General features: G+C 43.7%; 1 protein-coding gene across 22 annotated transcripts in view; it reads left to right on the top strand.

The window, feature by feature from the left end:
* The window catches only part of LOC110520155 (muscleblind-like protein 2a), a 37858-nt gene that overhangs the window by 929 nt on the left and 21439 nt on the right, over positions 1–15490 (top strand). For 12 of the 22 annotated variants that reach the window (XM_021597275.2, XM_021597276.2, XM_021597271.2 and 9 more), the window contains exons 1-2: positions 688–933; positions 4970–5762. In XM_021597275.2, coding sequence (XP_021452950.1) covers positions 5589–5762 — 174 coding nt within the window. In that variant the 5' untranslated portion in view covers positions 688–933; positions 4970–5588. Of the gene's footprint in view, positions 1–686; positions 934–4969; positions 5763–15490 lie in introns of those variants that run through there. The other 10 variants (XM_021597278.2, XM_021597279.2, XM_036974543.1 and 7 more) reach the window with 3 other exon arrangements.

Raw genomic sequence — 15490 nt, 5'->3', positions numbered from 1 at the left:
GCTCGTTCACGGACTTTGCTAACGTTGGCTAACGTTATATAGCCAGCCGTAGCCTATTTGCTTACTACCTACTGATGACTGGCTACTGTGAACGTTAGCTCCCAATACTTCAGCCAAGTTACTTGTTTATTGTTGGTACAGTGTAGATAGCTAGCTATAAGCTCAGATCACATTACAAGTTACTTTGATGTCACTTGCTTTTTTAAATTCAGATTCAAAGAAGGGGGAACGACCTTTATTGTGATACCTCATTTTTAAAGAAACAGGTTAAATAGAGAGAAATATAGCTAGCTTGTTTTCATAATGTGTAATGTCAAATTGTTTGCTTATCTTTATGCAATTTTCAGTGCAATCATTATAACTATTTTTGTCCTCTTGAGAAAGCATAGTGGAGAAAGTAGGCTCTTATGTGTTATTACACATCCACTATTTTGTTTATCTGTACATGATTATATTAATTTGTTTATAACAGTGAACAATAATAATTCCAAACCAAAGGAGGAATTATGTTAAGGCTTGAGTCAAGATGATCTGAAATAGCAGAGCATACAGGTTTGCATTAGAGTATCTGCAGCTAGCCTGGTTGTCTGTCTGTCTGTCTGAGCTTTGCAGCCAGTACACAGCAAATCCGTGCCTGATCTGCTATTGGCCAGAGAGGGCTGGGAGGGTCTTCCTGGAGGCGGAGGAGCAGGCAGGAAGGGGGTGGCTGGAAATGTTTCAGCTAGAGAGTTAAGCAGACAGTCTTTTCCTCCACTGTCGTGGAAAGAAAATCCCTGTCTAGGCATGGGCCTGAGCACACAGCACTGAGAAGGGAATGAAAAATATACACATGGTGATTATCTTTAGACAGAAAGTAATTAGAAGAAGTCGGACTACCGACACAGACTCTGTGGTGGATGTTAGAGAGACTGAGGAGCTCCAGCACTGCATGAGGTAAGAGGATTTTTTCCCTTGGCTGCTCTGTTTCCTGACTAGTTCATAAAGGAATTTGCTGCATTATGCTGCATACCATGCGGTGAGAGGGAGAGATAGGGGACTTCACTCGTAGAGGTGGTTAGAATCTGCTTCACTGATCATGCTCCTCTTGCACTTACTGCTTCTTCTATTTGCTTTTGGTTGGCTGTTCCTCTTTAATATGTACATTTAGCTGGTTAATGTTGAGAGTTTACTTCTCCCATACTGCCAGCAAAGAACAAGGTGCTCCCTTTACGCCTGCTCTGCAATTTCCTGTGGCGTTTCACCACTTACCCAGTCTGTCTGTCGTATATCTGAATGACTTCCAAAAGTGTGTGTGTTTGCACAAGGTTCATAAGAGTGTTTTCTTTATGTACATGGCTCTGGAGGACTGGGGGCCAACATCTCATAACCATGATTTATTCTCTGATGCACCAGGTGTTAACTCTTCATCAAATCTAACAGAAAAAAAAACACCAAGGAAAGTAACTTGAGAGGGTCTGTCACAAATAGAAAAATGGAAAGGTCTTCCTAATCCCCCTTCCCAATTCAAAGTTTGAGTTTGGGCCCGGGGACAGTTTTCTTCTGTACTATCCTATTGACACATTTTTGAAGCTAGGCTATGACATTTTTATGTTGTAGGTTCCATATTAACGTTGCAACATTCAATTCCGTACTTTACAGCCCTGCATGAATAACCATTTCTTTTTCTATTTTGACTCAAAACCAGTAGTTCCAGCCTGTGCTATTTCCAACTGTTTTGGAAGTTATAGGCTACATGTTTTTTTCCCCCTGAATCCAACTAAATTACAGCGCACACTGATAGGAAGGATCTATTTTCCTCTCACATTTGTTTGGTCTCACTGGTGGCTAGACTGCTGTAGATAAGTACTGCAGATTTTCTCATACAGCAGTGCAAATTGAGCCTTAGTAACTAACATGAAGAAGATAATTAAGGTCGTGCCAGTTCAGTTGGTAGTTGAAGACTATTAGAATATGAAGTGCATATGCTTTCTGATTCAATAAATTGCTGCTTGCATTGCCCATGGCTGAATGCTGGATGGTTTACAATAGTAACCTCTGTAACTGTTAGGCCCTAGAGCTGGTTGTTCATCCCAGGCGAACAAAACAGAATGTCAGGGTTAACACTGACCAAACTAGGCCATGAATCCATAGATGCGATAACGAGGTAGAGATACAGGAAAAAGGCCATACAGTTACATATCAGGATATTTTTTGGAACTATTTATTGTATCGTTTTGACAATATTGCAATATTATTTTTGTGCTAGTTGGTTGTACTCCATTATTTTTCCTTCATAGCTTGTCCTTCATCTTTTTAAATATAAAGCCAATTTGTTTTCAGCACATTTAATTCCATGACTGATCAAAACTTGTTCTCTCAAGGCTCTCTCTTGTCCTTCTGCAGAAGAGATATGGTGAGCAATATGTTTGGAACAATGAATCGTAATTTAAATCACAGTATAATATAACATATATAAACAATAACCTAAATGTAGGCTCATTTTGCAGGGGGGTATTGAGATTCAGGATCTTTCCCCCACGGCATCTTTCTCCCATGCGTTTCCATGGCATTTCCACTGTTTTGGTCGAGTTCTGTTGACCTCTTTACCGCATCTATAGATTGACCTAGACCTATTTTCATTTGTATACGCAGCTAATAATTTAACTCCCTTAACAAAAGTAATGATACATTTGCCAAGACCTCTCACATGTCAAATTGGAAACAATATTTTCATGATGAGTTCAGTCTGTAGGAAATGTAGGCTATTTTTTCACCAAAGTATCATTCTCTGGGCCATGGGATTATTCAAGGCTCTCCCTTAATTTGCATTTTACAGCTGCCTTTAGGGCATCCGACTGATTTATAGGGAATAAGTATAAACAAGAATCAAAACCAGGGCTACTGCAAAACAGGATGAGTCTCTCTCTCTCTCTCTCTCTCTCTCTCACACACACACACATTGACAACCTTGTTACTGAATTCACAAGTGTTGCAGTACAGAGCCTCCCACACTAAGCTAAAGGGCAAACTATTGAGTGATAGTGTTGCATTTCTATATTTCTGTTGCCCTGATATGTTTTGCCAATAACAACAAAACTATGCTCACTTTTACGAGATTTATACAGAAAATACAGAAGATTGTAGGACTCCTGTTTACAATAGAATAATACCTCTCATGAGAGATGTGCAAGTTTACCTTCTAATTTATTAATTACAAGTTATTTAAAGTTGCTTCACAAAGTACCAGACATCACAATTACCCCAATTACATGCATTTCTGACCTTGGAAAAAAGGATGTTGAAGTAAATTGTATTTTTTTTCTTTGACGTGATGTCCTACTTTTTCCCCCAAGGCCATCAGCTAGAATTTGAACAATATTGTTGCTGCACTTTAGTCATTAACTGGACTTGTAGGTAGCCTAGGTATCAATTGAATTTATCTTCAACCCTTTGTTTATGATGTAGCGTAATACAATGCATTCAGTAGCCTAAGCTTACATAATAGAGTCAGAAATGTGGGTGTAGGACAATGTAAAAATGAATGGCAGACATGCCCTGTACTGTAGGCTTTACCTCTCTGTAGGTTTTTACCTCTCTGTCCCCCTTCAATTGTTGAATGCCACATTGCATCATGCTGACATTGAGGCTAAAATTGAATTCTGTCCTTCCATCCAGGATGTCAACAAAATTGATATCGCTGCATGTTATTATTAGACTCAGTCCCCAAGGCCTTCACACTGTTTGGGGTCCTTCTCCTAGTGTACCCCCAGCAGCTCTGGCTCCCGCCAAGCATATTTCTAATGTGGTCGTATTGGACTTGTCTGTCTGAATAGAAAGGCTGTCCGGGCATAAATACAGTGCCGAACATAGAGTGCATGGAATTAAAATTTCATAAACCGAAGGCCGAATACAGATTCAAGGTCAGAAGCATTAATCAGTCAAATATATCACTGTGATTGTAGGAAGAAGGCTGCTGTGCGGGTGGCTGTCGATTAAGACACAGGCCCACGTCACAGGCTGACATTTGCAATAGCCTAGCTCGTAGGATTTTAGCACGGGACTATGGCGTAGGCCAACAATATCCCACGGGAACAATACCCCACCACCTCAAATGGCAGTTTAGCAGTTTGAGGGGGGAACTGGACTAATATGGAGAGGTCACAGGAGTGTTATAGGCACCTCCCTACCTGTGTCCTATAATCTATCATGCCTCATCAGCGTTATCCTAGACGCACATTTACCCAGGCTGCCAATAAGGATCATATTATATTGTCCGACATAGTAAGCCCTTTAAGAATAGCCCTTATGTAATTTTGGCGTTTGCAAATTTGCATGCCTCCCTCTACTCATCCTGTTTATTTAGCTCTTATTGTAGACTAACTGATGTAGACTGTAATTATGTCATTAATGGTATTGTGCAATTGATATGTAGAGTTGACAGGTATTATTTCAGGAGGACAAATTACATTTCATACACCTTTTTGTATTCACTTTCCCCAAATGGGCTTGCCTTTTACCAGATCTGAACATGAGTTAGGACTAGGCTAATTGCAAAAGGTCTCAATTGATATTAGCCTATTCATTACGTATCTTTCCATAGAAGTCGAAAGTCCTTTGGGAGAAAAGGAAATTAGATCCTGCCTTGAGTGGTTGATTGTTTTTTTAATGATTTTCACAATTATTTTGTTCATATAGATGGATGTGTATGTCCATTAGATGGGATGTAATGGAGGTGGTTTACTCATACTGTATGGTCCTTTCATAGAGTAGCCTACATCATTTTTTAAAACACATTTGATTGCTTGACACAATTCATGATGATATTTTTAACCCAAGCTATGCTGTTGCCATGCCTCAGTTTGTGAAAAGAGCCCATAGCAACTCGAGCAGTATAAAATGAAAGTAGGCTAATAGTATAGTAATAACAAGAGCACTAACATACATTATTTATAAAAGAACTAGGCTAACCTAACTCTTTCCTATCTTCCAGATCACCAACAGAAAGTGCCTTTCAGACAACATCTCCAACTTGAACCTGCTCTGTGGTCCATATGTGCATGGAAAGCCAACGCTCCCTTTAAGGCCAGGTCTGAGCTGTGACAGGGGATACCTCAGCTGCAAATCTTCAGTAGCCTCCAATTCATTTCTGAACAACTCAAGTGACAAAGAAATCCAAGAGGAAAGCATTATTGTGGAGAGGAGAACTGTCAAAGCACAAAGAGCTGACAAATTAGAAGTTGGCAAAGTCAATACCAAGCACATCTTCGTTAATATTCTATCAACGAGCTCCATTGCCTTGAAATACTATTGTTGAGAGTGTTCTTGTCAGTGGAGGAGGAGAGACACTTGGGGGTGTCACAGAGCAAGCCCCTCAACCTTTTCAGAGGTCTGCCATAGGTGCAAACTGATTGAGTGATTGATCATTAATCGATTAGCCTTCCTCCCAGCTTATGATGCGAGGGCCTGTCTAGTTGCTACATATGATTTGAGAACTTTTCAAACACAAATAAAACAGAGCCAAAAGTTGTGAACTTTTTTACGTGAGGCCATTTTTTATTTAGAGTCAACCGATATATTGAACTTTCAGCGTTCAATTGGAACCTCTTAACATGGCTCTGAATATATCTTCGATAAGAGACACAAAATGGCTGACATTGGAAGTTTGTCGGCAGTTTCAGAGAGGAACTTGCTCACGGAGTGATGAGGAATGCAAATTTGCACACCCACCAAAGAGCTGCCAGGTTGAAAACGGAAGAGTTATTGCCTGCTTTGACTCGCTAAAGGTAAGCAATGTCATGCACCATTCTTCTGTTAGATTCATGATTCTTTGCCTTGTGTGCTGGGAGAACTGTGTTAGGCCGACCTAGGAGCCAACACAGATAAAAAGATACTAAATTGTTTATTGTTAGGAAATAGAGACAGAAAACCTCTGCAGTTTGCTGTTTCTCTCATCCCACTAGACATCCCAGTGCCAGGTACTGTTTTTTCTGTTTATTCTAATCCAAAATTGACATCCCCCATGGGGTGTATATAAACTATAGCCTAGTGCTGGCTTCCAGTGGGATTACTGCTGATGCATTCTCCCTCTCACCTCAGTGGCCCTGGCTGTCTGTGGCTGGGCCTGGGTTAATCCACAGAGAAGCTCTCACTGCCCCTCCCCCCATGGATTATTCTTATGTTCAATCATCTCCTTATCTCCGCTGGCCAAAGGGCCTGGTCCCTATCGGTCAAGGCTGGTGCTCTGACAACCATAAAGAGGAATTGATACAAAGAACCTATTTTTCCAAAGTGCCTCTATAGGTTTGAGTCCTTTATTGAGAGGGTGAAAATGGGTTGCTTTTGATTTTGCCCTTTGAATTTTCACCTCAAGCCGTTAATGGAGACGGCGATAGTGTTGCAAGTTACTTTTTGTTATTGCTATGGATGGCAGGACATTTAGGGCCTCACTAGTTGCCCAGACATTCATCTTAGAAAGAGTCACACACTGTTGCCCAAGCTCCTTCCAGAACAGTGCAGTCATTGAGCTGCTTGTCCTCCAAGGCTTGTATCTACCAACCCTGCATCTAATGTCTTAGCCTACTTACTGGGCCCTCGGAGACTGGAGCCATCACACCACGAGGCTGGTGATTAGAACCTGGGGGGGAAAGGCTGCTCAAGACTCATAGGTTCCTTCAGAACAGAGACTTGCAATGGATTTTAGTTTGAGGTGAATGTGGAAGAGGCTTTACAACTGGGGGCAGTATATTGAGTGTAATACTCTTGCTCCAAAAATAAATGATTTGCTTAACTTTTCAGTTGTTTATTCTGAAATATTGTGGTAGGCTAGGGTACATTAATGCCCTCGGCAAACAGGATTAAAATCCTCTCTGGCTCAACCCACCCACACACGCTTCATTTCACCCAATATTGTCTCTATTGTTATGTCACAGTTGCTCTTATAATGAGGTTTTTTTTAGACTATAGGGTTTCATAGACTGCACTTCAACTGATTTTAATGACACTAGGCTCAATGTCATCACTTCTGTTCTGCACATCACTATAGCAACTGTGTCTGTCCAGCCTCTGTCCTGAAAGGGGATACTGTAATGCAGGCTAACTTGTTCATTTCTAAGGTGAATTGATTTCCTGCTGCAGTTCAAGTGAAATATTGATTTATAATCAGGATTTCCATGTGCTTGCATCAACCACTATCTGTGAGAATATTAAGTGATACATCTCAGCCTAAAACATGTAGGCCTATGATTTCTATATGGACTGTTCAGAGCACGCAGGAGAGAGAATGAGAGAGGCTCTGTTGTTAGCTGATGGAAGGGGGATGGGAAGAGACTGGTTAGAAAATATACAAATGCCTCAGTCATGTGATTATGTCACGATTCGTTCTGCTGAATAGCCTCTTGTCTAAGAAGAGTTCCTCGAGTGTTGTCTGTAACTGACATTCCTATTGGCTCAACTTTGACAGTAGTTTTCGCTGTGATTTAGCCCACATTTTCCCTAAAACATATTGATGTGTTCTTTAGTAAACTGAATGATAGGCTAGCCATGTTGGCCCACTTTTACAGTTTTGATGTAATATCATATGAACAAAAAACGTGTTTGTTCAGCTTGTGGATTTGGTCTGTTGTTTTCATGAGTACCCCTTATCAACCTCTAGCTAAAGTACTTTTGAGGTGAACCGTTTCAATAAAACACTGACTGGAGCTTAGGCTTAAGTCTGAACAACTGGTGAGGCAGCATCTCTTATGCATGTCACAGGTCTGTTCTCCTGATTCACCCTCCTGCCCTAACATGCCTAACCTCATTTTGTGCATGTGATTCCACTTTCCCCAGCAGCAACAAATGCATGACAGTAACTACTTTCTCATGACTGGCTGCAAATTGACGAGGAAAGGCAGACAGAAACTTGTGTTGTCCACAGATTTCCCCCATCTTATCCGAATCGTCTGCATGAGAAGCTGTCCTTTGCCTTACTGACCTGCCGATTTCCTCCCCAGAAATAGGGATGGGCGTCAGGCCCTGTCTCTCCCACTGCTCTCGGCCTAAACCAACACTGCTGTGTTGGCTGACTGGCTGGGGCTTGGCTGTCATTCATGATATGGCTGAGAGGAGCTGTTTCCTGTGGGCTGGTCCCAGGAGACTGTGCTGAAGCTGGGTCAGAGGAAGCCTCTGAAGACAGAGAGAGCAGTGAAGAGAACAGTGCTGCTGATGCCTGGAGCTAAGCTCGATAGCTTCCTAGCTTACAGAGAAGTAGGGTGAGACGTTATGTGGGCTATCACATATGATTAGGAGCTCAGCTGATTAGGAGCTCAGCTCAGCACTACATTATCACCACTTGATGCAAAGGCAGTGAGTAGGAAATATCAAATTCAGTTGGATGGATACTTAATTCGTTGGGCCTTACCTAGGTTAGCCTACATGTTTAGCCTACTAGGTGTAATCACCATATGCCAAATAGCCTAGCTATGGCACTTTCTGGAAACATGAAATCTAGGCCATGCGTTCATTGTCAACTGCAGGGGTTTTCAACCTTTTTTTGCCCAGTGACCCCCTCCCAGGCAAACCGGCGACCCAGGGACCCCATCATACGTTAACAAAAATATAGATTTTTCACGTCTTTATCATGACACAAGGCGAGACCCAGATGCAGACACAGGAGGCAGATGGTTGGAGTTTAAGATGTTTAATGATCCAAAAGGAGTAGGCAAGAGAATGGTCGTGGACAGGCAAAAGGTCAAAACCAGTTCAGAGTCCAGGAGATACAGAGTGACAGGCTCATGGTCAAGGCAGGCAGAACAGTCAGGCAGGTGGGTACAGAGTCCAGAAACAGGCAAGGGTCAAAACCGGGAGGATTAGGAAAAGGAGAATAGCAAAAAGCAGGAGAACGGAGAAAAAATGCTGGTTGACTTGGGAACATACAAGACGAACTGGCACAGAGAGACAGGAAACACAGGGATAAATACTCTGGGGAAAACAATGATAATTATAGGACTATTTCTCTCTATACGATTTGTATTTCATATACCTTTGACTATTGGATGTTCTTATAGGCACTTTAGTGTTGCCAGTGTAACAGTATAGCTTCCATCCCTTTCCTCGCTCCTACCTGGGCTCGAACCAGGAACACATCGACAACAGCCACCCTCGAAGCAGCGTTACCCATGCAGAGCAAGGGGAACAACTACTCCAAGTCTCAGAGCGAGTGACGTTTGAAACGCTATTAGCGCGCAACCCGCTAACTAGCTAGCCATTTCACATCGGTTACACCAGCCTAATCTCGAGAGTTGATAGGCTTGAAGTCATAAACAGCTCAATGAAGCACAGTGAAGAGCAGCTGGTAAAACGCACGAAAGTGCTGTTTGAATGAATGCTTACGAGCCTGCTGGTGCCTACCATCGCTCAGTCAGACTGCTCTATCAAATCATTGACTTAATCATAACATAATAACATACAGAAATACGAGCCTCAGGTCATTAATATGGTCGAATCCAGAAACTATCATTTCGAAAACAAAACGTTTATTCGTTCAGTGAAATACGGAACCGTTCCGTATTTTATCTAACAGATGGCATCCCAAAGTCTAAATATTGCTGTTACATTGCACAACCTTCGATGTTATGTCATATTTACGTAATATTCTGGCAAATTAGTTCGCAATGAGCCAGGCGGCCCAAACTGTTGCATATACCCTGACTCTGCGTGCAATGAACGCAAGAGAAGTGACACAATTTCACCTAGTTAATATTGCCTGCTAACCTGGACTTCTGTGTATTGATTTTAAGAAAGGCATTTATGTTTATGGTTAGGTACACATTGGAGCAACGACAGTCCTTTTTCGCGAATGCGCACCGCATCGATTATATGCAACGCAGGACACTCTAGATAAACTAGTAATATCATCAACCATGTGTTGGTAACTAGTGATTATGATTGATTGATTGTTTTTTACAAGATACGTTTAATGCTAGCTAGCAACTTACCTTGGCTTCTTACTGCATTTGCGTAACAGGCAGGCTCCTCGTGAGGCAGGTGGTTAGAGCGTTGGACTAGTTGGACTAGTTAACCGTAAGATTGAATCGTTCTGCTCCTGAACATGGCAGTTAACCCACCGTTCCTAGGCCGTCATTGAAAATAAGAATGTGTTCTTAACTGACTTGCCTAGTTAAATAAAGGTGTAAAAAAAAAAAAAAAAAAGCAAAATTGGCATCCAAAAATACCAATTTACGATTGTTATGAAAACTTGAAGTCGGCCCTAATTAATCGGTCAACCTCTAGTTGAGACCAGGCATCTTAAGGTGGTCTCCAGGTCCTGATTAGCTCGCTCCAATTGTCCGTTCGATTGGGGATGGAATCCGGAGGATAGACTGGCCGATGCCCCAATAAGAGGTCAGAACGCCTTCCAAAACTGAGATGAGAATTGAGGACCCCGGTCGGAAACCATGTCCACTGGGAGACCATGGATCTGGAAGACGTGCTGCACCATGAGCTGGGCCTTCTTTGACAGAGGGTAGTTTAGGGAGAGGGATGAAATGAGCGGCCTTAGAAAACAGATCCACAACTGTCAGAATTACAGTGTTGCCATCAGATGGGGGAAGCCCAGTGACAAAGTCCAGAGAGATATGGGACCAGGGATGAGGAGGGACCGGTAGTGGCTGAAGAAGGCCAGAAGGAACTTGCCATGGAGTCTTGTTCTGGGCGCACACCGTGCATGTGGCGACGAAGGCAGAGACGTCAGGAACCATTGTGGGCCACCAGAAACGTTGTCGAGGGAAGGCTAGGGTACGGTGGGAACCAGGATGACAGGTTAGCCTGGAAGAATAATCCCATTCCAGGACCCGGGACCGAACTGAGTTGGGGACAAACAACCGGTTAGCCGGGCCCCTTTCATGTCCAGGCTGGGAGCGTTGTGCCTTGTGAACCAGGGTCTCAATACCCCAATTCACAGTGGTTGCTAGGCATGAGTTAGGGAGAATGCCACACCCTCGGTCACCGAAACCAGAGGAACTGTATAGGTGAGAGAGAGTGTCAGGCTTCACATTTTTGAACCATGGGAGGTAGGAAATGGTGAAGTTGAATCTGGTAAACAACAGAGCCCACCGGGCCTGCCTGGAGTTAAGGCACTTGCTGTAAGGAGATATTCCAGATTTTTATGGTCGGTCCAGACCAAGAATGGCTGTTCTGCTCCTTCCAGCCAGTGCCTCCACTCTTCCAATGCCATCTTGACTACCAGGAGTTCTCGGTTGCCTACATCGTAGTTCCTCTCTGCAGAATTGAGACGATGAGACAGGAAGGCACGGGGATGAAGCTTTTGGTCCTGGGCAGATCGCTGGGACAGGATGCCCCCCACTCCAACCACAAATTGATGCGACGTGTCCGGATGGATGAGGATGGGTGCTGCTGTGAACCGATGCTTCAGGTCCACAAAGGCTTTGTTGACAGCAGGAGACCCTCTGAACGGTACTTTGGGAGAAGTGAGTGCCGAGAGGGGCGCCGTCAGGGTGCTGTAAACCCGAATGAAGTTTGCAAATCCTAGGAAACGTTGCGACTGCACCCTGGACGTAGGTTGATGCCAATTCACCACTGCTTTCACCTTTCCAGGATCCATCTGGACATTACCCTCAGCAATGACATATCCTAGAAAAGCGATTGTAGAGCGGTGGAACTCACACTTCTCAGCTTTCACGAACAGTTGGTTCTCCAGGAGGCGCTGAAGGACCTGCCCGTGTAGAACATGTTCTTGGGTAGACCGGGAAAAAAACAGGATGTCATCAAGGTAGACGAACACAAAACGGTTGAGCATGTCCCGGAGCATATTGTTTACCAAAGCCTGAAAGACAGCAGGGGTGTTGGTGAGTCCAAACGGTTGAAGGCTGTCTCCCACTCATCCCCTTCGTGTATCTGAACCAGGTGGTAGGCATTCCGAAGGTCCAACTTGGAAAAAATGGTGGCCCCCTGGAGAGGTTCAAATGCCGAAGTGATAGGGGGTAACGATTTTTGACAGTAATGTCATTCAGTCCCCGGTAGTCAATGCACTGACACAGGGTCTTGTCCTTCTTCTCCACAAAGAAAAACCCTGTGTCTACAGGAGATGCAGACGGACAGACGGCCCCAGTAGCCAGAGACTCCTCTATGTACTCCTCCATAGTCTTGGTCTCCGGCCCGTATAGATAATATAGTCGACCCCGAGGTGGTGTGGTGCCTGGGTGAAGATCCCACTGGTACTCAGTGGAAATGACAGAAACATCCAAAGCCTTGCTGACGCCCTGAGGAAGACGTCTGGGGAAAGGCTGTGCTGCTTGAAGACAGTGGGAATGGCAAAATGGGCTCCGACCCATGATGGAGCTTGTGGTCCAGTCAATAACAGGGTTATGTTTTTGAAGCCAGGTAAACCCAAGACAACAGGAACATAGGGAGATGCAATGAGGAGGAACTGTATGGTCTCACTGTGGTTACTGGAAATCCGTGACTCCACCTATTGAGCGGCCGTCCAGTGCACTGGCATCCATGGGAACCGAGAGCGGTTGAATGGGAATACCTAGCTCAGAAGCAATAGTAGTATGCATAAAACTTTCATCCGCCCCAGAGTCAATAAGCACTCAGAGACTTAGATTGGTCTCCCCACAGCACAAGCACAAAGAAAGGTGTGCGGGTGATGGGAATTAGGGAACTCCCAGTCTGACTCACCAAAGTACTTGTACCCACCAGACACAAAGGTTTCATAACAGAGCAGATAGGTATGTATTGTCCTGCCCCTCCACAGTACAGACAACAGTTGGAATTCAACCTACGTGAGCGTTACCCAACCGATAACCTAGCTCTTCCCAATTGCATAGGCTCAGGAGAATCCAACTCAACCATCGTTGATAATTCACGAGGGAGCTCAGGTGGCTTCTAATCCTCTCAGGAAAACTGCCTTCGGGAACTTCCAGATTCCTTTAAAAGTGAGCGAGCCATAGCGGGTGAACGAGTGTGCCCGAGGCCAGGCCTCAAGATCCACCTGCAATTCTCGACCTCATCCTTCACCACCTCGGATAATCTGTGAAGAAAGGTATCGAAGAGAGACTCCGGATTCCAGAAACTCTTGGCGGCCAACGAGCGAAAATCAACCTCGTAGTCTGCCACACTATGGGAGTTGAGTTAAATCAAGAGGTTTACTGGCCGCCTTGCTCCCGGATTCCAGAGACTCAAATACCTTCCTCACCTCCACCATGAATTCCTCCAGATGACAACAGAGGGTGGATTGTTGCTCCCAAACAGCCGTAGCCCAGGAGAGCGCCCTTCCCGACATTAGCGTAATAATACACGCTATCTTCGATCGGTCCGAAGGGAACAAAGATGGCTGTAGCTCAAAAATAAGCGAGCACTGAGAAAGAAAGCCCCGACAGGTACCAGGATCTCCAGAATATCTCTCCGGAGGAGGTAAGCAGGGTTCTCAGGGATGGCAGACAGCCTATGAGTTAACTCCTTAATAAGCTCCATAGCAGTCCTTGTGCCCAAGGAAGCGAAGGGCAGTATTTGAGAATGCTGTTCAATGACTACAGCTCAGCGTTCAACACCATTGTGCCCACAAAGCTCATCACTCAGCTAAGGTCCCTAGGACTAAACACCTCCCTCTGCAACTGGATCCTGGACTTCCGACAACAATGAGACAGCCTATAGGGAGGAGGTCAGAGAACTGGCAGTATGGTGCCAGGACAACAACCTCTCCATCAATGTGAGCAAGACAAAAGAGCTGATTGTGGACTACAGGAAAAGGCAGGCCGAACAGGCCCCCATTAACATCAACGGGGCTGCAGTGGAGCGGGTGGAGAGTTTCAAGTTCCTTGGTGTCCCCATCACCAACAATCTATCACGGTCCAAACACACCAAGACAGTTGTGAAGAGGGCACGGCAAAACCTTTTCCCCTCAGGAGACTGAAAAGATTTGGCATGGGTCCCCAGATCCTCAAAAAGTTCTACAGCTGCACCATTGAAAGCATCCTGACCGGTGGCATCACCACCTGGTATGGCAACTGCTCAGCATCTGATCGTAAGGTGCTACAGAGGGTAGTACGTATGGCCCAGTACATCACTGGGGCCAAGCTTCATGCAATCTAGGACCTACATATTTGGCGGTGTCAGAGGAAAGCCCATAAAATTGTGAGAAACTCCAGTCACCCGAGTCATAGACTGTTTTCTCTGCCTACGCACGGCAAGCGGTACCGGAGCGCCAAGTCTAGGACCAAAAGGCTCCTTAACAGCTTTTACCTTCAAGCCATAAGACTGCTGAACAATTAATCAAATGGCCACCGGACTATTGCATTGACCCGCCCCATTTGTTGACAGAATCGTCATATAGACACTGAAACACATTGATACATTATTTTACTGTAGTAGAGGAGAACCTTTCTAATTCAGGGATTATTCTGCCATTGAAATCCTTGGACTGGCCGCCTAAGAGTTTTTTCAGGTCGCCCAAGTCCAAACAGTGTAAAAATATATATATTTGGGGGGATGCTTTCAATGTTGACTTAAATGATTGAAACCTGCTATAAATTATGTAGAAAAGATAATGCAGATATAGTTTTAAATAATATCATCTTTGAGAACTAACAATCACCAAAAGTCAGGGAGAATTGAAAATTCCAAAAACAATACATTTAGCAGTATAGATTTTGATATTATATTTGAGCAAAATAACATAGCATTAGCTATGGCAAAATCTATAGAATTTCAGGAAATTTGTTTTATAACAGATTTTTTTTTCTCTTAGCTCCATGGCAAAATATGTAGATTTGCTTTAAAACCGCAAACATTTCTCAGCTCCATGGAGCTCAAATTTGTAGAATTGTAGAAAATTGTCTTAAAAATTCCAACATTGCTCTACACCACCAAGGTCCATCACCTAAGACCTTTTTTGATACAGATAAAAACTTTAACTATACCCTTTTTATGTCTCAATTCCTCAGATTGTGCGAAGAGCAGAGCCTACTAAAATGGTCATTGCAATTCCTGGATCCTTGGCACATCCCTACCCAAAAACCCAACCTTATCTTAACCATAACACTTACTTAACCCTAACCTTAACCATTTTAAATGTCAACTTCAATGGGGTAGTGACATCCCAAGGATCCCGGATTGCACGGACCCTACTAAAACAGGAGTATCAATGAACATTGATTCTGGCGAATGGCATTGCGATACCACGTACCGCTATACTAGCTGTCTAGTCTGTGTTTTATAAATGTGCAATAAGCATAAAACACAATTGTATAAGCAATTGGCAACTCATTCTCATTCTGAGAAATAAAGTAGGCCACTTGATTTCAACATCTGAACAAAGTGGATAGGCTAGCACGCTGTACAAACAATTGGAAATGGAGAGAAGGGTGTGTTCATAACAATTCAACTGTTCTGCCTTGTTAACTAGCAAATAGATCCAAGTTTGCTAAACTTGAAATACACCACATGACCAAAAGTATGTGGACACCTGCTTGCCTGCTCGTCGAACATCTCATTCCAAAATCATGGGTATTAA

This window comes from Oncorhynchus mykiss, chromosome 3 (assembly GCF_013265735.2).
Source record: "Oncorhynchus mykiss isolate Arlee chromosome 3, USDA_OmykA_1.1, whole genome shotgun sequence".
NCBI lineage: Eukaryota > Metazoa > Chordata > Actinopteri > Salmoniformes > Salmonidae > Oncorhynchus > Oncorhynchus mykiss.
This window is presented reverse-complemented; position numbering and strand designations above follow the sequence as displayed.